This window comes from Lepidochelys olivacea (assembly GCF_965140295.1).
Source record: "Lepidochelys olivacea isolate rLepOli2 genome assembly, chromosome: 7".
In the NCBI taxonomy this organism is placed as follows: Eukaryota; Metazoa; Chordata; order Testudines; family Cheloniidae; genus Lepidochelys; species Lepidochelys olivacea.
The window spans coordinates 90381757-90409116 of NC_140417.1; the positions used below are offsets into that span (position 1 = coordinate 90381757).

Genomic DNA, 27360 nt, shown 5'->3' on the forward strand with positions numbered 1-27360 from the left:
GTGGTTTTACATAATGAATATTGACATAAAACTTGCGCACTGAAGAATCACAAAGCACTTGGATTTTTTAAACCCGTATTTAACTTGACCAGGACATGCAGGTGAATGAAGACAGGCACAGGGTGGGATTTAAGTGACAGACCACAAAGTTATTAACACTGGGGAGAGGGCAGTATGCCCCTCCTTCTCCATCTCTCAGTACCAGGCATCTGAGTGGGTTCAGTATGGGATTACAGGCTCCCAACCTATATCCCATAACTCAGGATAGACTCTCCTCAGCTTACGCATAGTACTCAGCTCACTCTTCTGAATCCTCTCACCTTCCCCACCTCCAGAAGTGGGACAGAAGGTACTAAAAAGATACCTCACTCTGTGAAGAATTCAGGCTGCTCTTGTCCCAGAGGCACAAGGTCCATCAGCAAAATCCCAGTAAATTACCTAGAGCTGCTGGCCCTTTTGGCTTTGTAACCGCACTGGACTCTGGTTGCAACTTTCCTGCAAATGACTAATAATTTCTACATTCTACTGCTATTTAAACCAAAATGTGCTTCCATGATGTTCAAGAAAGGCCAAAAACCCTGCAGGCATCTGCCAATTTTGCCCCAAAGGGAAAAATTCCTTCCTGATACCAAAATAGGCAATTGGCCCACAACACTCAAAAAACACTGCTTCTATATTACAATGACAGAGAGGGAGAGTGGGGCCACTAAGGAGCAGCTTTTTGGAGCTAGATACTCCAAAAAACCCCATGCAGTTGTTAAAATAACAAAGGGCTATAGGGGTGAGGGGCCACTCAGATCTCATCTCCCTCTGGGTGGCCAATGGGAGGCAGGGGAAAACCTGCCCCGAGTTCCCAGGCATGTATTCCCCACCCCCTCCAGCTGCCTACCACACTGCAGGTCCATTCATGTTTCCCACCAAGTGAGATGGGTGGGTTGCTCTGGATTTAATTCACTTATGTTCTACATTCCAGAACTCGCATCGAATACAACGCTTGAAAATGTATAAGCTTAATTGCCCATCATAGAAATGAATAACATACAGAAACTTATATAAAAATACAAACCGATATTTATAATTTAATCCATAAATTATCCTAATATTATCCTTTCCACCTATGAGTATGTAGGGTGCAATTTTCAGAAGTGTCTACATGAGTTGAGCATAAGTTCCATTAATTTTCAATGGGAGTTTTGCTCCTAAATCATGTAGAAGCTTTTGAAAATCCAACTCTGTATAAAGAAGTGCATTTTGGAACTCCAAGAAATACAACAATCTCTGCACTACTTTCTTGTGCTCAGCACCAGAAAATCATTCATAATTTAACTCACTTCTATTAACTTTCTCCTTAAAGTTTAAAGCTGTATTACAGAGCATCTTAACTCTTCTGCTTTCTCTTTGCTACATAAATTTCTCTTTTTCACATTAGGCTGCAGCTGAAAGATATATTAGAAATTCCTTTATGAGTCATTCCTGTCTTCTTAATCCCTCAGTATAATACTTTTAGCAAACATGAAGTTGTTAGACAAATCATTTTACTTTCAGCTTCTTCCTCCATTATTAATCCCAATTTGCTCCAGAACACTTAACTTATTAGCACTCCCTAAAAAACACATTTATAGTCACCTAAAGTGTCTATAAAACTCCATCATTTTTTACTTAAACCAAATTTGCTCAAAGGAAATGGATTCCAAACAGTTTATGGAAGTTTTTAAATTGCATTTGCTTTAATGATATGTTTTTGCAGTTTGATCATTTTGAAACTGGAAATTTCTCTGTCTCTCCCTCTTTTTTATTTTACTATTAATAATATTTATTATTATTATTATTGTTTTAGATGGATTAAAATTCTGAAACAACTTGTTTTTGAGATTGTTGTATGTTCTAAGAAACTGGTTATATAGTAGCAAATCTGAGCTTTGGGGAAACGAGCACAGCTCTAGTTATAGTGAAATTATATTCAGAAATGTCAGCAACAGTCTGAAATGATTTTCCCCCTCCTCGAGCCTCTTGCACTGGACATAATGCTGAACTGCAACACCTTGGGACTGAATTGTACATTTGAGCCAGTGATCCTGTACTGGGAAAGCCTTTTGACAGTAACGCAGCATCCAGTAACAATTTGTTCAGTTTAGAGGAGTTAAAATCTAGAGCTGCCACTATGGATCAGATTACCCAAAGAGTCTCTGAAACCCACATTTCCCATTAACTTTAGTGGTAATAGGTTTCACAGTAGCAGCAGTGTTAGTCTGTATCTGCAAAAAGAACAGGAGTACTCGTGGCACCTTAGAGACTAACAAATTTATTAGAGCATAAGCTTTCGTGGGCTACAGCCCACTTCATCGGATGCATAGAATGGAACATATAGTAAGAGGATATATATATACATACAGAGAAGGTGGAAGTTGCCATACAAACTGCAAGAGGCTAGCTAATTAAGATGAGATATTATCAGCAGGAGAAAAAAACTTTTGTAGTCATAATCAAGATGGCCCATTTATACAGTTGACAAGAAGGTGTGAGGATACTTAACATGGGGAAATAGATTCAATATGTGTATTGACCCAGCCACTCCCAGTTTCTATTCAAACCCAAGTTAATGGTATCTAGTTTGCATATTAACTCAAGCTCAGCAATTTCTCATTGGAGTCTGTTTTTGAAGCTTTTCTGTTGCAAAATTGCCACCCTTAAGTCTTTTACTGAGTGGCCAGAGAGGTTGAAGTGTTCTCCTACTGGTTTTTGAATGTTATGATTCCTGATGTCAGATTTGTGTCCATTTATTCTTTTGTGTAGAGACTGTCCAGTTTGGCCAATGTACATGGCAGAGGGGCATTGCTAGCACATGATGGCATATATCACATGGGTAGGTGTGCAGGTGAATGAGCCCCTGATGGTGTGGCTAATGTGATTAGGTCCTATGATGGTGTCACTTGAATAAATATGTGGACAGAGTGGCATCAGGCTTTGTTGCAAGGATAGGTTCCTGGGTTAGTGTTCTTGTTGTGTGGTGTGTGGTTGCTGGTGAGTATTTGCTTCAGGTTGGGGGGCTGTCTGTAAGCAAGGACTGGTCTGTCTCCCAAGATCTGTGAGAGTGAGGGATCATTTTTCAGGATAGGTTGTAAATCTTTGATGATGCACTGGAGAGGTTTTAGTTGAGGGCTGAAGGTGATGGCTAGTGACTTCTGTTATTTTCTTTGTTGGGCCTGTCCTGTAGTAGGTGACTTCTGGGTACTCTTCTGGCTCTGTCAATCTGTTTTTTCACTTCAGCAGGTAGGTATTGTAGTTTTAAGAATGCTTGATAGAGATTTTGTAGGTGTTTGTCTCTGTCTGAGGGATTGGAGCAAATGCGGTTGTATCTTAGAGCTTGGCTGTAGACAATGGATCTTGTGGTATGTCCTGGATGGAAGCTGAAGGCATGTAGGTAAGTATAGTGGTCAGTAGGTTTCCAGTATAGGGTGGTGTTTATGTGACCATCGCTTATTAGCACAGTAGTGTCCAGGAAATGGACTGCTTGTGTGGATTGGTCTAGGCTGAGGTTGATGGTGGGATGGAAATTGTTGAAATTATAGTGGAATTCCTCAGGGGCTTCTTTTCCATGGGTCCAGATGATGAAGATGTCATCAGTGTAGTGCAAGTAGAATAGGGGCATTAGGGGACGAGAGCTGAGGAAGCGTTGTTCTAAGTCAGCCATAAAAAATGTTGGCATATTGTGGGGCCATGTGGGTACCCATAGCAGTGTCACTCATTTGAAGGTATATATTGTCCCCAAATGTGAAATATTTGTGGGTGAGGACAAAGTCACAAAGGTCAGCCACCAGGTTTGCTGTGACATTTTCGGGGATACTGTTCCTGATAGCTTGTAGTCCATCTTTGTGTGGAATGTTGGCATAGAGGGCTTCTACATCCATAGTGGCCAGGATGGTGTTTTCAGGAAGATCACCGATGGATTGTAGTTTCCTCAGGAAGTCAGTGGTGTCTCGAAGATAGCTGGGAGTGCTGGTAGCATAGGGCCTGAGGAGAGAGTCCACATAGCCAGACAATCTTGCTGTTAGGGTGCCAATGCCTGAGATGATGGAGCATCCAGGATTTTCAGGTTTATGAATCTTGGGAAGCAAATAGAATACCCCAGGTCGGGGTTCTAGGCATGTGTCTGCACAGATCTGTTCCTGTGCTTTTTCAGGGAGTTTCTTGAGCAGATGGTGTAGTTTCTTTTGGTAATCTTCAGTGGGATCAGAGGATAATGGCCTGTAGAATGTGGTATTAGAGAGCTGCCTAGCAGCCTCTTGTTCATATTCCAATTTATTCATGGTGACAACAGCACCTCCTTTGTCAGCCTTTTTGATTATGATGTCAGAGTTGTTCCTGAGGCTGTTGATGGCATTGTGTTCAGCACGGCTGAGGTTATGGGGCAGTAAGGCCTGTTGTATTGATTAAAAAATCTGACATTTTCACTGAAAATCTGTAAACTGATGCATATTCAATACACCATCAATTATAAACTCATCTTCTCTGATCCTTGTTCCCCCCACTCCTGCTGTGTGGCTGATGTGTCTGTATATTCATGTGTTCTGCAAAATTGCTTGGCAATCAGGAGGTAGAACAAATATTCAGAAATCAGGACTGCTTTGAGTTCTTCAAGACAGATGACAAACCTGTTTGTTGACTTTATAATGGGTGCTGACACACACATCACATCTCATGTAGCCAGTGGAAACACAGGAAAAGGCTCTGATATAAAGTGAGAAAGAGGCAAATTTTTGTAAAAGGAAACTAGTACTTCTAAACTTGCTGGCTGCGCTGAGGCTGCCTGGATGTAAAAGTCAGGACAAGCTGCAAGAAATAAACAAAACCAAAGTGAATTTGTATCACATATGCCCAGAAGTAATCTGAATCCATCATGCAAGCATATGACACCAAATGACATTTTAAACAAACTGAATGTGAATGTTCTATGGAATCTGACATAATTCAAGAATATATTACATAACCAGCTGACAGTTGCATTCAGCCATCCTGGTGGAGACTACCAGACATAAAAATTCCTCAGAGTTGAAATGCACTCGAATGCACCTCCTCACTGTAATTTTTTTTTTAATTTTCATATATCTGGTTCTAGAATACTTAAGAGCTTCACTTAAAAGCTAAGATCATGGTTCTATTGCACTTGGTAAAGGTTATTGCTCTATTTCCATTTACTGCACATGGTTTCCTTCTCAGCCCTGATTTTTACCAAGTCTGATCTAGCTGACTTCATATATCTGAAAATAGGACTGCAAGGGTTGCCTTGACTTGTTAGGTAAAAGAGGGTTACTCTTATTTTAGTGTGTATTAACATCACATATATTTAAGTTTACTTTTTCTGTTCAATTAACTGTACTTTTCTGTAACCATAAATGAAAAACTAAACCAATGTAGTTTTAAAAAGTACTTGGCAATATCAGGTCTCTAGACTACTTAGTTAACTTAGTCTGTTTAAACTTTTAAACTCTGAGAAGTGTAACATTCTGAGTTGGGTAATCAGACCAAATTAAAACAATAGCATGACAGGTTCAGTAATTACTCATTTTGATCATGACCCTACAATTATTTATGCACAAGCTTAGCTTTACACACAAGTAATCTTACTGAGTTCAGTGAGATACTCATATGCACAAGCATCTGCAGATCAGAACTGTGCTTTGTAAAACTGAGAGCTAAAAACACAACCCAGAATGTTAATTTCGAATCTGTATTCCTTTGAAAAGACAGTTGCAGAACTAATATCCCAACATTTTTGTAGGTGCAGTTGAAAGAATAAAGAAAATCAGAGACTATGCATTTGTACACTTTAATAACAGAGACGATGCAATTGAAGCTATGAAAGCCTTAAACGGGAAGGTAATGCTGCACGAGTAGCATTCATAGTATATTGGTGTCATACAACTGTATTTGCTTTTTTGTAATTGTTTGCAATTTATGTGATCAAGTTTCGGCCTTTTGGGTGTTCACAAACTATTCATTTTGACTATTTACTATTTATCTGCATAATGGGAAACTGGTCACCTAAATCATATAGTAGTGTTCTGTTCTGATTCGATGCAAGAAACAGAATAATGAACAAATGACTAATACTGAATAACAGGTCACAAAATCTCATGCTTGCGCTTTTTTTTTGTATTTTTTTTCCTTATGTGTCAACAAAAAAACAAGGCAATGTGCAATAGTAAATGATGACTACAAACATGGTCAAACCAAAACAGCTGTTCAGAATTCAAACAAAGATCTGTCAAAACTGTTGTTGTTCTTCCAGAATTCAGCCAATTTTAATGCCATATACAATTTTTTGGCATTATAATGCAATAACCAGGTCTTAAGAGTTAACTATTTTATTATTTTCATATGTTGCAAATATTGTGTATAATATTATGTAATAGTATTACATACTTATCATGGGGTGTTACTCATCCCTCTTTTGTTCCTGCTTCTACTGAGGAATCACTTCAAATGTGCCAAATTCTTTCCAAACACATAGGAATAGCCCCTGCTCTGAAGAGTGTACAGTTCAAAAAAGTGTGTTAACATAACTCCAACTTAATTAATAGGAGCTACACACATATTAAAAATATATTCCTGTGCTGAGAACATGACAGCAAGAGAGGAAATTCAGGGTCCATGAATTCAACGATATGGGATATTTTATTCACACCCTCCATAGGCTCTGCATTGCAACTGCGTACATGCTTGCTAGGAAAATTAATCCATTTGTCTCTGGTAAAACAAACAGTCATGGATCAGGTATCATACAGCTCAAAAACTCTCTTCACAGAGGCTATTTTTCTTGTAATTGCAGTGCTTTTCAATCTAGAAGCCGAATAAAGCCACCTTGTGCATGTACAAATGTACTCCACATGTTCTGAGATGTACAATCACTATCTTGAACATCTATGTTGGGAAAATAGGTAATGCAGTCACTTTTCCATTGAAGGGTGCTGTACTACAGTACCTCATTGCATCAAGCCCTTTGATACATATTTTGCATCACCTATTGGAATCAACACTGAAGTTGTGGTACTTACAATTAACATCACAATGAAAACCGGATTCCGTTTTCATATGCTTATTATTGTTTTCAGGTTAATATAAATGGTAAGGTTTGGGTTAGGAAAGGGGCAAACAGGTCTTACCTAATTTTGAACCTTCTCAGAAAGTGTAGTTTTAAAATGAGCGGTTGATTGAATCCACACATTACTGTGGGCAGAAGAGGAGTGTCTCTAAGGCTATGTCTAAACTTGGAGCTGGGGTTGTGATTCCCGGCTCTTGTAAGCATACTTGTGCTAGCTCTCATAGAGATAAAAACAGTGGTGTAGCCATGGTAGCACAGGCCAGCATCTTGAGTACACCCCCATGAGGTCCAGGAAGGTTTGTACCTGGGGCAGCTACCCCATGCTGGCACTCACCACGCAGCTACGCTACTAGTTTTAGCTCACTAGCTCCTTGAGCGCTAGCTTCCTGGGAGCAGGGAATCACACGCTCTAGCTCCAAGCGTAGATATAGCCCAAGTTCCTCTAACCTCAGAGCAGCTGCAGGCAGAAGACGAGCAGACTGCCATGGTTCACGCATTTTGCAACAGCAGCCAGGGGCCTTTCTTCCCGTGGGAACATAACTTCACTGCAGAAGATTCTCAGACTCTTTCAGCCACCCCACCTAAGTAGCTGTGCTTAACAAAATGCAGAACTTCGCTGGCCTTATACAAAACAGTCATTATGATGTTGGATATTGTACTGCATTTGTGCTTCCCTTGCATTTTTCCATGCATTTCTCCTTGTTTTAAAGGTGCTGGATGGTTCCTCTATTGAAGTGACATTAGCAAAACCAGTAGACAAAGACAGTTACGTTAGACACACCAGAGGTACAGGGGGACGAGGTACCATGCCACAAGGAGAATATACTTACACATTTGGACATGTGTATGATCCCGCCACAGCCTACCTTGGAGCTCCAGTCTTCTATGCACCTCAGGCCTTCACGACTATTCCTAACCTTCATTTCCCTGCCACCAAGGGTGACCTCAGCAGTAGGGGCATTATCCGAACTCCATCCATTAGAGGTAACTCCAGCAGCTATGTCTATGGCAACCCAGAAATCTATCTTTGAAAAAGCTTTGTAGCTAGAGTAGGAGGTAAATTTATGAAATCAAATATCCATGCACCACATTAAAGCTGGTTCCACTAAACAGTTTTAAAAACCTTAGGGCATCCACCAGTTTTAACTAAATGGAGAAATTAGCATAAACCACCTCGGATTATATGAGTTGAAGCATATCCCCATCACTCAGGCACTTCAGAGTCCTTCGGAGAGGACCATAATTTGGGGCTGCTCCTGAGTCTTTAATGATCTGAGGAGTGTCTCATGATCATTGTCCTATGGTTCCTCACTATGGAGGAACTCCAGCCCACCCGTTCTTAGGAGTTCCCATTGCTAGCACTGAAACATTCAATAAATCTTCCTGGAACACACAATCGTCTCCCAAATTTCCTGCTTTTCTCAGCTACTTCCTCTTCTTTACACCTACCACAATCTCCATTCACTGGGGCAGATCTATGCATATAGCCCAGCTTTCTATAATTCTGCATAGCCTCAGATCATGCATCCTTTTAAGAAAGAGACTAAAAGCCTTCATGCACTGCAAAATAGCCACAGTCTTTGGAATCTCTCCTTTAAAAGGGGATGAGAACCTTCAGGCAGGCTAAGCAAACAAAAAATATATATATTCCCTCATCAGCCCAGGAGAAAGCCTAAAGTCTTTTAACAGTCTCTGAATTACTCTTGCTCCAAAGTAAACAGACCAAAAATCCTCCATTTTGTCCCAGGAGGGAAAAAAACAAACAAAACAAGAGTTTTCCACTCACAACAGAACTCCTTGCCCACAGCTGGCTGTTGATTCAATCCCAGAAGCCTAGCAGTTGACTTTTTCCTCCTTTTAGTGGCTCAAGGCTGGATTTCAGGAAAGCTAACTAGTCCCAGGAGCTTCAGTGCTCTGTGTATTGACTCTTACCTCCCCACAACCAGAAAATTTTCTAGCAAGGCCATTACCCTAGTCATCCTGGGGCCCTAAGAAGCATTACAGCATCATTACAGGGAATGACAAATGAACCTCCAAAACAGAGATGAAAACAAGAAAGTGCTTCAGACTGTGCTACAAGAAGTGGCCATAAGCACTAACAGGTTACACTGTCGACATTAAGTATCTTTTCAAGTATGTCGACTACAGAAATCAAAACTGAGGATGGTTTTGTTGCACTATCTTGTTGGTTGGGTTTTAATTTTGAAACAATCAAATGATTGGTATTTCAGTGTGGGATCCTATTATATCTCACGCCACAGATTTGGAAATATAGTTCCAATTTTGCTCTATCACAGTGTAGACAAAACATTAACTATTTAACATGATAAAAGGTCATGCTTCTTAGCAGGGTTTTTGTTTTGTTTTGTGTTTTGTTTCCTGCAACAAAACAAAACAAAAACAACAGTCTATTGGAATGGATAGCATAAGAGATTGGTAAAGTTAAAGTTAATATTTGAAAGACTAGCGAGAATCCTGAATGAAGCCTTCAGTCCGAAACATTCCCAAAACTAAGGTGTGAATGTTACACATGCCCACTTATTTTATAATGGTTTAATTAAATGCTGGGGTGTTCAAAAACCAAGTCTTCTCACTCATGTCTAGTAGTGACTGAAATCATTAACAACTGACAGAAGACTGATGTCCTAAGTGAAATCAGATGGTGTTCTCAACCCATTTCCAGGTAGAAAGATGTCCTAAAGAAAACAGTTCTCAGTCGGAAGTACTCAGTAGAGTTGATGAGGACTGAATTAACTAACCTAATCTCTAACTCCCCTAGAAGTGATCCCTTCAGAGAAAGATTAAGATACATTGGCTGGATGGTATGGTTTGGGAAATTTGCACTGCTTCTGCCCGTACTTTAGCTTTACTGTGCATATATAAATCTAAAACCCATTAAAATTACATTTGGAAAATGTGTCAAAACTGCCAAATCACTCAGTTCACTTTTCCTTAGTATGCTCTCACTTGTTAATCTCCTAAATTCCCAAACAATCCTTCTGAAAGGAACCAGTTGTAATGTGAGAAAACAGTCATTAGTTCAAAGAAGGGGGGGAATCTATGTATTCTAAATTCATTTAAAATCTTAAATTATACCAGTGGGCAGTAATCAATCTAATTTTTAACTATTCCTGTTACTCTTCAACTGTAAATCAGGTTAGAAACATGGCAAAAAATCAAAAGTAATCTGTGCATTAATTCAATGGAAAGTTAAGCCCTATGTTGACTGAACAGAACAGAGAAGATGGGAAAGTCAGTCAGAAACGACTAGGACATTCCTTCTAACTAAAACATCTCAAGGCACTTTAGGAAAACAATTTAAAAGATATGGGGGTAGAGATCTGGTTTATATTGATTAAATTATTGATAATCCATAAGAGAAGTGATACCATAGGAATAAGGAAAATCTTAGTTATGTACTGTAATCAATTAGAATTTCCTGATTCACCATATCTTCTCATCTGCAGTGAATTTTCTAAGGAAACTATGCTGCTCATACCTTGCAGCCTGAAATTACAGGCACTAAACATAAATAAACCCCCCAAGAAGTATGATAAAAGCCAGAATGATACAATTGTGTAGGTACTAGCTCTATATTCATGGTATTATTGTATTTTCCTCCAAAGGTAATAAAGAAACTTCCCCTTGTGAGTTCTACTTCGTGGTGAATAGTGTGGTATGAATGTGCAGCAGTTCTCAGTCAGTCAGTGTTCCTACCCATCTTCTTATCAGAAATCAGTGAATGGGGCTAACTTTTCCATTACAGTAAGAATCAGGGTGATTTTCCGGTGATTTGATTCAGTTTAATGCTTCTTACATTCCTAGAAATTTACATGAATGTACCTGTAGGGGCTGCGGGAGTTAGAGGACTAGGAGGACGTGGATACTTGGCTTACACTGGCTTGGGTCGTGGATACCAGGTCAAAGGAGAAAAGAGGGGAGAAGACAAACTCTATGATCTTTTGCCTGGAATGGAGCTTACCCCAATGAACCATATTGCTTTAAAACCACATGGAATTAAACTTGCTCCTCAGGTAGGTACAATAAATTAGGAAAAATTTCTCTGGTCAGATCCATATTAGTCTTCGTTTTAATGCTTTCTGAGCAATACAATAGATTTAGACTCAGTTTGAATGGTTACTTGTTTTGAAAATGCTGATAGTTGATCATAAGTATGTTCACACAGTGATCTGCTCACCTTTGAAAGAGACATTACAGAGAATAACTACTAGTTACCATTGTTAGGCCTAAAGAAGGGTTTTGCTGTTTTAGGGCCTGTTCCAACTATTCTTGAAGACTACACAAGTTGGATTGAAGTTACTTTTACTATCACTTCAGCCCCAGCATATCCTTGGGAGGTGCACTAATAAAGAGATATCTACTCAGCAATTATTACTGATATGTTTTATTTTTAAAAAACACATTTAGTTTAGGAAGCAATGAAAAACACTTATTAAAACAGAAAAACAAAGAATGGGGACATATTAAAAAAAAGTTTCTGCTTTCCACAGCATATCACAATATTAACATTACATAGCTAGAGGCCTCAAACTATAATAATCATTCCAATATGGTAACAGAATAAAAAATTATTAACTTAAACATTCCCTCAGTTCTCACCATGTCAGCTCCCATTGACTTTCATAATTTCAATGAGAGTTACTTGCCAGATCCGAGGGCAGAACTTTATGCATACTGTGAAATCTAACATGAAAGACTACTGCTGAGAACCTGAATATTTTCTCAGCAAAGCCTCCTTTTAAACTTAATGTACTGATCCAATCATTCAGTCCCTGACAAAAGCAGAACTCCTATGGAAGTCACAAAGTTATTTATAGGTAAAACATGCAGGACTGGGCTCAACACAGATAACAAACTTGTTGAAATTAGAGAAAGGCTCAAAACAGAATCCCAGATCAGAACAAAATTACCTGGAATTTTGAGGGTCTGGCCTTCATGATATGATGAGCCCGCTCTCTCTTTAATTGGGCAATGCAAAATTCTCAATTCAGACCATCCTGAATTTTGGGAAAGTTCTGGATTAGATATAAACTTATTGTTATTAATACTTACCATCACAGTAGTACCTACGGGCTAAGGCCAGTCATAAATTTTCTGTCAAAACTATTTTTCAGTGGAGAATTGGGTTTTTGACTAAATGAGTTTTTTGCAAAAAGCTTCTGTTCTCCACAGAAAACTCTGATATTTCATCAAAATATGGAATACCTGAAAACCTAAACATTTCCATTTAAAAATAGCACTGCAGGGCCTGACAGGAGGTATAGTTCAGGTACCTCATGCTCCCATTCTCCTTTATAGACTAGGCTCCCTGGTTGGACGATATCTTCTATGATGCACCACTTAATTCCACATGGTGGGATTTATGCTTCTAAATCAATTAAATGTTTTGGAAAATGTTGCCCTTGATATTTAAAAGTGACACTGCTTATAATAAAAGAGGTCTGTTAATTAGCACAAGAAACATGTTGTAGAATGCTTATTCCTGCTAAAATACAGTTGAAAATTTCTCTCTTTCTAATCACAAGTATGACTATGTGAGTCTCCTGAGAATCCTGTGTCCCAGTGCCCAGAGGCTGTTCTTTGATAGTTATAGATGAATTACCTCTAATGATTTTAAGGATATACAAGAGACAACCTGAAATAGAACTGATACTGACATTTATTTAATATGAAAATCTTCTTGATAAAGTGGTTTCCTTAGGAACATACAAAATGTTGTCACAGTGACAAATTCTGAGGTGGGCTTAAGTGAATCTAAGCCTGGGACAAACTACTCTGGTGTAATTCATACTTTCTTCAGTATGTAAATTATAACAGTTGAGAAGCAGACTCACTGAGAGCACACTCATATCCAAACATAGTACTTATAGCTCCTTTCACATTACTTCTGCATTTGGCCTACTGAATCTAAAAGAGTCTAGCTGACAGGCTAAGGAGTAAAAAAAAAATTGTTTAGAAGGAAAAACAACTAATACACAGATAGAAATTAAAGTACCAAACCCACACTCATGGTGGCAGGATAGAAGAAGGTATAAATGACAGTAGTTTAGATTCACTTTTGAATCTGGTCAATATTATTCATTAATCTAGGTCCATTTCAGAAAGGCTTTAATGTCAGACCCTTCCAAATTCTGTTTCCTCTCCCCCGCTAAGTTGTTATATATATGTACGTCTCACATAGGATTTCAATACTGATTGAACATCTTAAAATGGGCCTAACCAGCTGTTCATAAACTAGCTTTGGGCTACGGTGGCTAATATTTTAAAAGCAGCTTCTAAAATGTTGCCAGCAATTTTTCATATTTAAGATTCTGCATTTGCAATTTTTCATATATAAGTTCTTGCATACACAAACATTTGCCCTTTTGCACACAAGCTACATTTATACATGAGAATCAGGTAGATGCCTAACTACCCAATTTATGAACTCCTGCCATTTGCAAACTGAAATCTGAGTTTGTTATTCAAATAAGAATTTAAAAATGAAATTGAACATATGTAAAATTTGAAATGTGAAAAATCACTAATGTGGTTTTGATGGATGGATTGTGATGCCTTGAAAAACTTGTCCAAAGCAGTGCTATAAGAATGAATATGAGTATGAATAGCCTGCACACATTTATAAAACAAAGATAAGGTCTATCACATTAGAAGAGGGATAGTCTTGTGGATACATCAGATAACAGAATCAAGAGACCTTCCTCTATGACATTTTGAAGTCTATTTACTGCCCTCTGCCTCAATTTCCCCATTTACAAAAAAGTAGAGTTAATACTTTCCCAGCTAAGAGGACAGCAGGGAGGTAAATTTACTAGTGTTTATAAAGCACTTTGAGCAAATTTAAGTGTAAATCATTACAACACTGAACAAACAGTTTAGAGGCGGCAGCCTTGATGAAAATTTAACTGGAAAACTCGTGATAGTCTTTTATGCCGTAGTGTGTTTCCATTTTAAGGTCACTGAACATGGTATATGGTAGAGCTACTTGATCAGGATATGCAAGTGAATGAGGACAGAGACGGCGATGATTTTTAGGCAGTAGGCTGCAACTTTGTTAGTGCTTTTCTCCAACGTTAATCTTTCATCAACCTTGTCCCACATCTCCCAATAACAGGCATATACGTGGGTTTAGTGAGACTTTTACATAGCTCCAATTATATAACCCATAACTCAGAGCAGACTCTCCACTGCCTACCCCAAGGATACAGTTTGCTTTGCTGAACCTTCTCATCTTCCCCCGCTTCCCCTTCAAAGGGGACAGAGGGTACCAAAGAGGGTCTGCACAGATTTATGTACCACTGCCATTTGCAAACTCAAATCTAGTCTCCCTCTTGCCCATAGACCTGGGGTCCACCAGCGAAAGGCTTTCAGCTCGTCTGGTCACTGGCCCTTTGGCCTTCTGTCCACACCAGACACTGGCCTCAAGTTGCAATGAACTAACATTCATAAAGTTCCTCAAATGAAATTCCTAAATCCTATACCTATTTAACCTGAATTTGCCTTCCCGATACTATGAGGAAGGGAAAAAACTCCATTAGGTCATAGCCAATTTGGCCCCAGTGGGAAAAATTCCTTCCTGAACTTTTAAACAAGTAATTAATCAGTCCCAAAACAACATAAAAACACAGTTCCTATGTTATATAACTATCAGGAGGGAGGGTGGGTGAGTTTAGCTAACCATGGGGCAAGAGGCCTGATAAATCCTGTACAGGGGTTTAAGTACATGATTGTGGGAAGCAAGAACCAATCACCTTGCATCTCCTTTGTTGGCTGATGAGCAGCAGAGCACCCAAGGGGATATTAATTCCCCTTTAATTCTAAAGCCAGCCGGCACCTTGAGGATCCAGTCAAGATTCCTATCCATAAAACTGGTGGATGACATTGTCTGAACAAACAACTGGCTTGGACCTCATTAATAGAAAGCTATGTAGAAAGTGAGCCCTAGTAGGACTCTTAATTATCAGTATTAAGACTGATTTGGGACACTCTATATATTCAGTGATTTGGAAGACGGAATATAAAGTAGGGTGATAACATTTGAGTACAATGATTTATTTTGTGGAATAATCAATGCAAAGGAAGAGGGCAATACCATTTAGAATTTCTGTTACAGACCAGGAGCATCAGCAAGCAAGTAGCCTCTGCAGTAAACTGTGCAGAAATGTAACTTAAATAGGTTTTAGGCAAATAATTTGAAGAGGGATACACCCCCACTATTCATTCACTACACACAACTAAGCAGGAGAAGAAGCGGAGAAAAAGTGAAGGATAATACAGTCACAATTCTTTAACAGACGTTAAAAATGCAGCATTCTGGAGTACATAAATGGCTTAATGAATAGAAGTCAAAGGAAATTATTCCAATGCTGCATCAAAGTAAAACAGTTAATGGGCTAAACTGAAAATACATCAGATTCAGTGGTATAACAATTATCTTCATGAAATAATTCATGGTTGAATGTTTAAGTTGCTTACACTATTCCTAGATTTTATGACCCTTTAAACACACAAAACTTCTCTGTGTGTGTGTGTATATAGTTATATATATAGCTAAGAATTTGGAGCATATAATCTACAGATGAAAACTAATGGAAAGCAATGTATTTTTGCAGCAGGTAGTGCCGGAGATGGGACAGAACATTAAAATGTGGTTGTAACTGGTATACATTTTTCTCGTATAGGTCTTAGAAGAAATCTGCCAGAAAAATAACTGGGGACAACCTGTTTATCAGCTTCATTCTGCAATTGGCCAGGACCAAAGACAACTATTCCTATATAAAATCACTATTCCTGCCCTTGCCAGCCAGAATCCTACTATGTATGTAACTATTCCATTTTGTATGGTTTTTAATCAGTTTTTAAAATTTTCTATTTATTCAGCATCATTGCTAGAAACAACTACATAGACCACTATTTATATTAATTTTAGATTTGGAGAGGAAGGATAAAGCTCTACATTGAACAAAACATTAGATAGCTACTCATTCAGTATGCACTATCCATCCTGTCTACTGAATGAGGCAAGAGTCCTGTGGAAAAAAATAGTATATGATCAGGTAATTAAAGGCTGTATCAGAGCATTTGTATAAGGGAGACAAATTAAAGTTGCACAGGCAACCTTAAAAATTAGGAAATGCCAGAATTAGGTGCTTGACTTTTCAACCTTAATAATGTTTTTTAAATAGTTTTTGCTGGGTAATTTCTGAGGATTTTTAAAAAGCAAACTGAATAAACAGACAAGCCATCAACTGGCATCATAGTGATACCCACATGGTTCATCAGCAGGTTTGGAACCTTTAGACCCACCTCACAGACTTCTGTCACCTGAGCTAATAGCAGTAGTGGGCTGTTATGCTCTACATGAACCAGCACTAGAGGAGGATTTATCACACACACTGCTAGTGGGTTTCACAGGTATTTGCTGACACCAGAGGAATGGTGAGACTCAGGAACCTTGGATTCTATTCCCCAGTCTGGAGGGGAATGTTCTGTAGAGGGCTCAAACTTTTCTGCCTATTCTCCTCAAGCTTGACTGTTTCTGCCTTATCCCCTCCAACTTGCCCCTGTCCAAGTTCAACTCTTCCCCACCCTAGCTATTCATCCCAGTCTCCTTATCTACCCAATCCCAGTCTCCACTTCCCAGGCTTCTCATACCAGTCCCAGGCCTCTTGCCCAGCTAGCTGTAGTCTTCCCCCTCCCAGGCTCAATCTCCCCCAAGTTCCTTTTCCCCAGACTTTTGTCCAGCCAGTCGCAGTTCCCTCCCTCCTCACCCCCAGCTAATCTGTCTCTGTCGCCTCAGCCCCTGGTCTCCAGTCACCATCCTACCCTTATATATCTTGCTCATCCCCACTGTCTCACAGAACCCGAGTTCCTCGTCCAAACTCAGTGTCCACCCACCACCGACTGCTTGTCCCAGTCTGTTTGCCTAGTCAGTGCCAGTTCTCCCTCTGTATTCCAGCTCCTTGTCAGATCTGTCCTTCCCTACCCACAACTCTCAGCATGACTCTCTCCCTGATTTTTCACAGGGATGGCAAAAATCAGATCCTGATGCAAAGGCCACCATGACTCTCTGCCAAATTTCAAGCCCCTGCTCCAAAACATTGGCTCACTACAGCTTTTCAAAGACAAGATCTGCAGGATTTTTTAACAGTCAGCAAAAACAATATATTTTTCCATAGACTCAACTTTTAGAAATGGCTGAACCATTTTTTAATTTTCCAAATTAAAAAAATTAAAATCAGTCTGAGGCAGACAACTAGCTTGGAAAATTTCAGGCCAAACTGTTAAAATTTAGCAAAGTATAAACAAAATAAAAGGGTCTTACAATGGGACGTGTTGGGTAACCTTAATAATAGGCTGAGCCACTAACCCTGTCTATAATTATACCAGCTAGAAATCAAATACAGTACATTTTCACTGCTAACCCATAACAATGTTTTGGATTCATTTCAGCAGGTTACACCACATCATGTAAGCAAAAAGAATGGTTAATGAGTCATATTTAGCAAATAGCCATTTTATATTTAAAAGATATTTTATATATCTATTTACACCTCCAGTTTGAGGAAGTTTGCAAAAATAAGCAGAAATATGCAAGTTTTCAAGATACATGTCTTTTTTTCCTGCATGAACAGTGAACTTCAGGCTGCTAACATTTGTGTACTAGTGCATACATTAATATTAAGTGTTTTTCTTTTATAGTAGTGTTTTTCTCAAATACGTATTCTCTCACAGAATATCAGTAATAGGACGCAGTTTTGTTGTAGCCCTGTTGGTGCCAGAATATGCAAGAGACAAGATGGTTGAGGTAATATCTTACATTGGACTAGCTTCTGTTGGTGAGATAGACAAGCTTTTGAGCTTACTCAGAGCTGTTCTTCAGTGCTGGGAATTGTACTCTGAGGGTTTGTCTACACTGCCATTAAAAACCCGCAGCTGGCCTATGCCAGCTGACTCAGGCTCACCGGGCTCAAGCTAAGGGGCTGTTTAATAGCAATGTAGACGTTCAGGCTCAGGCTGGAGCCTAGACTCTAGGGCCCAGTGCTCAGACTCCAGCCTGAGCCCAAATGTCTGCATCAAAACTAAACAGCCCCATAAGCCTGTGTCAGCTGGCATGGGCCAGCCACAAGTGTCTAATTGCGGTATAGACATACCCAGAGTGTCACAGCTAAATACATGGTAGAACAGACTAGCATTAGTGAGCTGTTAACACCCCTCCAGTCATCCGGGGGGAAAGAAAGAAGAGGGGAAACAAAGACATATGTGGGGGGAAGAATGGTAAGAGTAAGTGGGTTATAGCTGGTTGTAATAAGCTATAAATCCCGTGTCTCTGTTCAGTCCATGATTTTTAGTCTTGCAAAGTTATGGATTTAGACTCCCAGGCTCATCTTTTGGAGATGTTGTGCCGGTTTCCTTTGAGGATAAAGACTGAGAGGTCAGATATGTAGTGATTATTTTGTGAAAAGTGTTCACCCATGGGTGATACAGTGTTTTTGTCTTTTATCATTTGAATTCATTTGGGAGCATAGTGCTTGTCTGGTTTCATCCACATAGTTGTTTTGAGGGGCGTATAGTGCATTGGATGAAATACATCACACATTGTGGTAGGCAGGTGTAGGGTTCATAGACCTTGAAAGGTGCATTGTGGGAGGTTTTGATCATTGTAGCAGAGGAGGTAGGTCTGCAGGTTTTGCATCTGTTGTTCTGGCAGGAGCTGGTGCCACTCTGAGTTGGTGTGTCCTGGTCTGTGAGGAGTTTGTGTCTGATCCTTAGAATACAAAAAACAGCTAATGTTTTATTTCTGATTCATAGACATCCCTTCACACCTCCTAAGCTTAGTGCATATGTTGATGAAGCCAAGACCTATGCTGCAGAATATACTCTTCAGACCCTGGGCATTCCCACAGAGGGAGCAGAGACTCCTGCTACAGCTCCTGCATTTCCAGGTATGTGAAGGTCTGTACTGAGAAGCTCTTCTGAAGATATATTTTTGTTAGCTACTTAATTACATATAGCAGGATTGCAGGCGTGTTCAGATTCAAATCTACTGAATGGAAATGCACATATTGGCTATCTGTCTACATATCCGTGCATCCATTCCTGTCCCTTATTTGTGGAGAACACAATATAATACTCTGGGTTATGATAGTTTGCTGGCATAAGAATGCATGTTTTCAAATGATGTACTATGACTCCACTGTAGGATCAAGTGAGAGGGGATGGGAGGAGAAAACTTGTTTAAATAAGTATTGGAGATGGGCTTGAGCTATAAACTATAATCTACATCAGAACTTCCTCAAAGTTGGGAGTGTTTGGAGCTACAGTTTTGATTTGACCCACAAGAAAAATGAGGACAATCACTAAATTTAGGAACTAATCCAAATTTTCCCAAAATTCAAAAGCATTAGTACTCATTATTCCAGTCTGGGGGCCCATCTCTGATAAATAGCTTTAATAACTAGCCAAAATGGCTCGGAAAATTGTGGAAAAAGTCAGACAGAAACACAAATCCAATTTATAGACACTGCATTTACACTGTTCTCCACTGAGATCTTGGGAATGCCTTGAGCCAAACTGCACACAAAGCATGCATTAATCATACTACTGAATTTTTTGCAGTGTCTTGAGGACAGATTCAATAATTTATATATATATATATATATATATATCTCCAGATTCTGCCACAGAAGTCCACAAAAGCCACAGAAAAATCAATTTGTCTGGGTTTGTGAAGGCTTCCGCAGCATGTAAGCCAAATGGACTTTTTATTGAATCCAGTCCCCACTTACTGCTTAATTATAATATCTCCCTTTCTTTCACCCACCCTTTTTATTTGTCTTGGAAACTTGACAAATACACGTACATTAACTTTTCAGCCCGCAACACATTTGACTTGCCGTTATATTTCCATAATTTTCTGAATACTAAGTCAGGCATGTGGGGATAAATCTTGCTTTCAAATGTGCGTGACTTCAGAGGAGCATGAAGTATCACTCATGAACAAAGACTCTTAGTCAATGATGGCTGAAAGCCTGCAGATCCCAATCCACGTGCATTTATTTGCTTTACTTCTGGCATGGATATGGACTTCTCTTCTCATTCATGTGATTCAATTGTGTTCACAGTGAATGGAGTGGGAGTTGATACGGACATAATCAGTACACACATATATATTAAAGCGGAGCAAAAAATTGGAATTTCCGTCCCATTTTTTTCTGTCCTCAATTGGGTCAAAAGTTGAAAAATCAGCATTTTTTATTAAATAAAAACTTAGAAAAATTTCAGTTCAGAAATGAATGTTTGGGCAATTTTGATCAAAAACAAAAAATTTCAATGCTCTCAAATTTAAATATTTCCTTTTGGTTTGTTGAACTGACCAAAAATACTTCATTTTGAGCGAGTTCAAGATTAAATTGTATTTCCTTATTTTGGTACATTGCCTCATGGGAATTGTCGTTCCGATTGCCTGATCCTCTCCACTGTCCCCTATAGGCTAGGTTCCCTGGTGTGCCTACATTTTCCATGATACACCACACCCTTTGGTCAGAGGGGAGACAATGCTGCATCATGGGAGATTATGGACTGCAGTTTAATATTGGCTTAATTCTAAACAAAAGGTTTTGTGTCAGTTCAACAAATGAAAATATTTTGATTTCTGGTCTAACCAACCCAAAATGAAATATTATGGTGGTTCAGTTTTCTTGATAAAATATCAAAAAATTTCAGCAAACTCAAAAGTTTTACACAGAACATTTCAATTTTTGGAAACTGTATTTTCTGTTGAAAAATCATTCAGATGGAAAATTCTCTGTACCAGACCTCTCAATAGCCCTGGCTTTTGCAAGACTGTCCCACTTCGACCCCCAAAACTGCTGTCCTGGCTGAAGTAGCTACTGTCCTATGGGACTGGCTGGGCTCAGCTATCTGCTCCAGGCTTTGTAACTTGGCCCCTGGTGCATGGGGTTGCAACACTGTTCACAGGGGGCCCAGCCCTCCCAATAGTCTTGCTGCTCTTGAACTCCGCCCCTGGGGCCACATGCAAGTCCTCTCCACAGCCTCCCACCTAACCCCAGGATCAGTACCTGAACCCCTCCCTGGAACCCCCCGTTCCTGGGACCACCCGCTTTAGCCCATCCCACTTGAGCCACCTGACATGCTGTGGAGGTGTGCTATATAGCCATATGAAGCGTAATTTCCACTATTTTCCCAAGTTTATGTATTGGAAATATCTCTCGTCTCTACACGATGTTACTTATACATACACACACATTTTGAGAGGAGACTATGGTAGAGAATAAGCATGATTGAGTGGTAGTATGCAATTCCATCATTTATACAGATTTCTGCTCATGAAACCTGACCGGGAACATTCTTGTGCTACAGAGATCTGTCTTGTCCTTCATATGCCAAGTGTGAAGTAGAGTATATAGGCCTATAGTAACATCCTTAGTTTAGAGATAACCAAATACTGGGGAAAAATCATTCAGTGAATAACAGGGTGGGGGAAAAGTTGGGAAATGATGTGTTTTACAGATTCTTTTTGAAAACTTTGCTAACTAGCTATACCAAAATTGTCACTGTCCAATATGACTACAAAGTAGAGAAAATGATCATTTATAATAACATCTGATAAACACAGACATCAGAACAAGTAAGTATATTTAATCTGACAAATATACTGTTACCATTCACAATGAAATCTTCACCTGTTTATGTAATCATGTAGACAAAAGGATGGTTATCAGCTATATCATGCTCTGCAGGTACATTTGCATCAAAATGCATTTTTGTGTCTGTTTTTCATTGCAGGATACACCATTGCTAATCCAGCTGCTACTGTACCAGTTACACAACTAAAACAAGCAGTGACGCTGGGACAAGATTTAGCACCTTACGCAACGTATGAAGCCTACCCTGCCTTTGCAGTAGCTACTCGTAGTGATGGTTATGGAACGTTTTGAGAGACTGTTTTGTTTTTTTTAAATCAATGTTTTCTTTTAATCAAGTGCGGCAAGAGGCTAGCTCAGTCTGATAATTATTGTGACCTCAATATTTTAAACTAATCTATTGTCCAAACTTAGATTTAGTGATAGTTTTATACTTCTAGATTGATAGTTTTACAATGGAACATATACCAAAACAAATTTTAAAAATCAATTTTTCGCACTGGAAAAAAAACAACAACAAATTACCTTGGCCCAGGAAAAAGTTCTTAAAGGTTCTCAGGTATATATTACTGTGTGTGTTTACAAACAACAATCCATGCTGAACACAGAAATATTCCCAATTATGTAGCGACTTTAGAGCTTGAAAAGCAGTTAGACATCTCAGATGAGCTAGCTATGTTATCATACCCATATTCGTGGTGCATAGCAAGACTTAAAAGCATAAATGGGGGCAGTTAGGCACCCAACTCCCACAATTTTTTAAGTCTCCCCCTAATTCCTCAGGGGCACAAGTGGGCTATACACAGTGGGGAGAGGAGCAAAAAGGCGTTAGAACAGAATCCTCTTTGCAGGCTGCTGAGTTGTAGTGTTGCACCTCAACCACTACTGTATGACATGAATGGTTGGTGGGATCACTGTCCTTCCCCTTGAGAAACACAGAAAACCTCTCACCCCATTCTACAAAACAATTCACTTCCTCCGCATAACAAAGCTCCGATGCTATCCCCAGCCGAGCCTGTGTTCGCTGGCTACCACCCAGTCCAGTACCTAATTGCCTGGCTCTCTCCAGCTAGCTACATTATGTCTCATTCTCTGTTTTCCTTTCTTCCTCTCAGCTGTGTGTATGGATAGGAGGGGCTTTTTGTGTCCTTGGATACCTCTTTTGTACTTGTACCTCATTCACATAAGCCAATGGGGAATTGATTCTCTGCCTGCTCATCCATAACAAGCATAATGAGTTAGATGTGCCCTGACCATGCCTAACTTTCATGAGCCTATGTTGACCCATGTGCACCTCCACCCACCTAGAAAATCCTCCTATATCCTAGGTCAAGCAAACAATGTGTGAAATTTAAGGCAACTCTGTGTGCACAGAGGTCCTGCACACAGCTTTGCTTCCTTTGAAAATCATATATGAGCCTATCTTCCATATAAACACTAGATTAGAGACATTAAATGCTTGTTTAGGTATCTAAAATGTTTTGACAACTCTGGCCAATATATCAAAGGCCAGGTTGAAACTGACAGCAAAAGCTGGTTTTCACACATTTAGCAGAAAAATCTGATGTGCTTATTTATGTGCATTTCAGAGCTGATTTGATGTTTAATGTAGTGGATAGGTTTCAGTCACTGGAGTTTTCTCTATCTTCTTGTAGTGCTCAGGTCTGTATAGAAGAAGGCAAAATCTCAACAAAACAATGTAGTATTTTCAGTTCCCATCCCTTTGCCCTAGAGAGTAAATAATTTAGAAAAGCGTCCCGTAACTACTTATGGTGAAATCCAAAAAAGTTTATCGTGGCTGATTTTCAGTTAAACCAGCCCATGAGAATTCAGAAGTGAGATTTAATCATCATGCTTGCTAAACCTCTCTGAAAGTCACTGTCCTTCTAGCGCAAGTCATCTCTTTGGGACAAATTCACCGCAGGTGTAAGCAAGTTCTTGGAATTACACCCTCTTACACTAGCAGTTAATTACCTATTGTCCCTGAGAGCATTGTCCTCTACTATAAAAATTATACTAAGAGAAATTTAAAGCCATGTAAAATGTAAGAAAATGGAACTTTGGAGAAAGCTGTGTGTTCATCAACAGTTTAGCATGACACTGAAGCCATGTCAAAGTTGCATTATAATTTAAACCAATAGAATTTTTTATGGCCTTTTGGCCAAAATCCAATGAAGTATCAATTTAATAACTGAAATATCATCTGTTGCAGTCTATAGCCAGCCCTTGACTAATTAATTGAACAATATGTTTTCCCATTATATTTATTAGTCTTGTAACAAGTATGGCAAGGGTCTGTGCAGTGCCTGATCTTATTACAATTTCTGAGGGTTGCAAGTTGATGGTGATCTTTTGAACCTCCCAAAAGCCATTGTACATATGCCTTTTAAGTTTCTTAAAAATCAGCTGTTGAAACGATCTGATGTCTCCATTAGCCTGAGGAGCCAGAGTCTATAGGCTGTAAAATGACATTATATCATACAGGCAAGCTTTTATTAGATATTAAATATTAGATATTAAAATTCCCCTTTGATTTACAGCATGGGAGAATCATCCTTTCATTGCAATATCAGTCACCTCAGACCTACCCAGGAATAACCATCTCCTCTCCAACAAGTGAAAAGACTGAGGTATAGCACACATCTTTTAATCACACCCAAATGTGGAGAGCTTCCAACTGTAAGATACTGCACGCCAATTCCTGAGGGGACAATATGGCAGACTGGTCTTTCTGAGCATCTCAGAAAGCTTGCATTCTCCTTTCACATGATCTTTCTATGGGATGTAGAGCCTATAATGCATACTGTAGCCACACAGACCCTCCTAGTTTGTATCCCACTGTACCCCTATGGTACTCACTTCACTTTAAGCTTAGTGAGTCAACACTAGTTATGAAATTGTGTACTCAGAAAGCTGCAACATTTCTGAGAAGATAAGCCCAAAGGAGTTTGCTGAATATGAGACTTGATCTTTTTACTACTGTAAATATGCAAACATTATAGAAAATGTAGGGCTCTTTGGTTCCAGACATATCACGCAGAAGTGTACCTGAGGCACCAGATCTGGACCCACCTGTCCCAAAATTCAAGAGTGTCCATATATGAGGTTTTGGTTTGCGCCCATTTTTAGTTAATAAAACTTGAGCTAAGACTAAACTATACTAAATTACAGAAGTTGCACCTAATTAACATCAATAATTTGCAATGCTTGAAATGAAATGAAATGAAATGAAATAATCAGCAAGAAAACACACTGCAGATTGTTTGTAGGGTGAGGTGCAAGAACCAGACACAATACAGTTGTGCAGCTGCAGACAATAGCGATCACACTGTACAACACACACTTGCTTTTATAGACACAAAGTACTGCCTTGTAAGGTGCTCTGATGACAACTGACTTCACTCTAACAGGATGCTCTTGAGACAATGCTACAGTTTGCACATATAAGAGCAGAATAAGAAAGCTTATCCTATGGTCCTGGATTTCTAGGTTTTCCTTATTAGGTGAACTGTAAATGTTACTCTATGCATATGAAATCAAGAAAAATAAGTCCGCACCCAAATCTCTCTTCCTTGAAAAAATTATATATTTTATTGCACGATTAGGAGTATGAGGCAATTATAAGTTCAAAACTAGTAGAGATCAAAATGCGGAGACAGACAGAGAGAGCGCAATAAGTTATTATTCAAAATAATTCAGTACTAGTCTCTTTTTAGTGACAAAATGTCATGCAAGTTAATAAATGGTTATTAAGGTCCCCATAGATAATAGTTTTAGTACAGAGAGAAAGGAAGCTTACAATATCTCAGTCTATATCTCAACGTTATCCACAAACCCCTTCCATTATTAATGGAGAGGATTTACACTGTCAGATTTTCATATTGTAGTCACCAATCATTTTTTTAATGCCACTGTTTCAGCTACGCATCTTCTCCATCAAAGAGCAAAACAAGAACTTTCACCACCTTTCACCCTCTGACACACTGGTCACATGAGAGGCACTCAGTGCTAAAAAATTACCTAATCCTGCCTGCACCCAGTGTAGTTAAGAGTGTTGCCTTGATTGTAATGAGAAATGGATTAGGCCCCAAATTTGTAAACCAGTATATGTGAAACAACGACACTGTGAAAATTATTTTGCTTTTCTAAGTAGAGTTTTTAATATATATAAAGCTCTTCAAAGCACATTGGTATATGAAATACCGTTTACTAGACTAGTAACAGTTAAGTGTTTATATTTACTTTTTTCTCGTATTTTTGTTGACTTACTTGTAGTAGTAATGGAACAAATGTATAAATTGTATAGTCTCTAATGCTATTAGTCTACCTATTCCTGCAGTGTTTTGCAACTTTGTTATAGAGAGACAGGGATCACTCTTCTAAGCCCTAATCACTCTTTTAAATGTATATGCTCTATGGAATTTATATAGGAAACTTAAAGGGACACTGTCAAGATATTTGTAATCATTTTTAAAACTCTTGCTTTTTCTTTTTAGTTCATTATTCTCTGTAACCCACTGGAGGCTTGAGAGTAAACTATGTTTTTAACATTGGGCCTGCTACAGTGGCATTGAAGCCCATTTGCCCTGGACTACAATGGGAGCAGAATCAGGCCTATTTCCTCTCCACCCATCACACCCATGCCCTGGTTTGGCATCATAAGATTGCTTATCCATGCTGTTTCCAGCTTCCAGGTTGTTTGTTCATTTTAAGGTTTAAAGCATTAGCTTTGGTAAGAAAAACAATAGTTTATATATATTTATGGTCTGATTCTGATTGCATTCGTACCAGATATACACCCATGTAGTTCCACTGAGTTCAATGGCATTATTCTTGATTTAGGCCAGCATGAAAGGAGAATCAAGCTCATTGGCTTTGCAAAGTTTGTAGGAAGGAGGACGGTTTTATCACTTAGAATGAGGAACCCTGCTTTTGGCAAGTCACTTAATGCCTTTGTGCTCACTTTCTTTATCTGTAAAACTTGCCTAATAAAACTGTCCTTTCCCCTTCTTCATAGATTAAATTCATTAATGTCTGTAAAGCACGTTAGTATCTTCAGATGGAGAGTGGTATCTAAGTGCAAAGTACTCATACATAAAAGGGGACACGAAATCATTTGGGGTTTACCCATCTTGGCAGTATCCCTTTAAGGATTTTTGGAAAACAAAAGGGAAATTACACTGTTTGTCAATTCTTTGGTGCCCCCTAGTCTCTAGAGTGTCATATTAATTTAGTTCATTGTTGTATTGTCAAAAGCTTATTCATATGTCAGAGTCACTGAAACGAATTGGGCCCCAGTCCTGCTCTTCTTAGGTGAGGTAAAACTCTCATTAACTTCAGCGAATGTTTTGCCTGAATAAAAAGTGCAAGATCTGGCCACATTTGTGAAAGTTCAGTTCTTCTGTAACTGCTGGAGCTAACGAGCTTATTTCTATTTATACACTTTAGACACTATCTCATTAACGTGATTTTAAAAAAAACCATGGCATTCTCCTCTGCAATTGCTACAGAACTGTTTGCTTGCAGAGAATGACAGCATTGCATGGAAACCATTTAAGCCCAGCCATTGTA

At 39.0% G+C, this 27360-nt stretch overlaps 1 protein-coding gene across 3 annotated transcripts in view; it reads left to right on the forward strand.

The window, feature by feature from the left end:
* The window catches only part of A1CF (APOBEC1 complementation factor), a 50691-nt gene extending 23526 nt beyond the window's left edge, over positions 1-27165 (forward strand). Inside the window, exons 7-12 of one of the 3 annotated variants that reach the window (XM_084632932.1) lie at positions 5780-5877; positions 7813-8086; positions 10928-11136; positions 15805-15941; positions 18935-19068; positions 21932-27165. In XM_084632932.1, the coding sequence (XP_084489058.1) occupies positions 5780-5877; positions 7813-8086; positions 10928-11136; positions 15805-15941; positions 18935-19068; positions 21932-22083 (1004 nt within the window). In that variant the 3' untranslated portion in view covers positions 22084-27165. Of the gene's footprint in view, positions 1-5779; positions 5878-7812; positions 8087-10927; positions 11137-15804; positions 15942-18934; positions 19079-21931 lie in introns of all 3 variants that reach the window. The other 2 variants (XM_084632933.1, XM_084632934.1) reach the window with 2 other exon arrangements.
* The last annotated feature ends 195 nt before the right edge of the window (positions 27166-27360 follow it).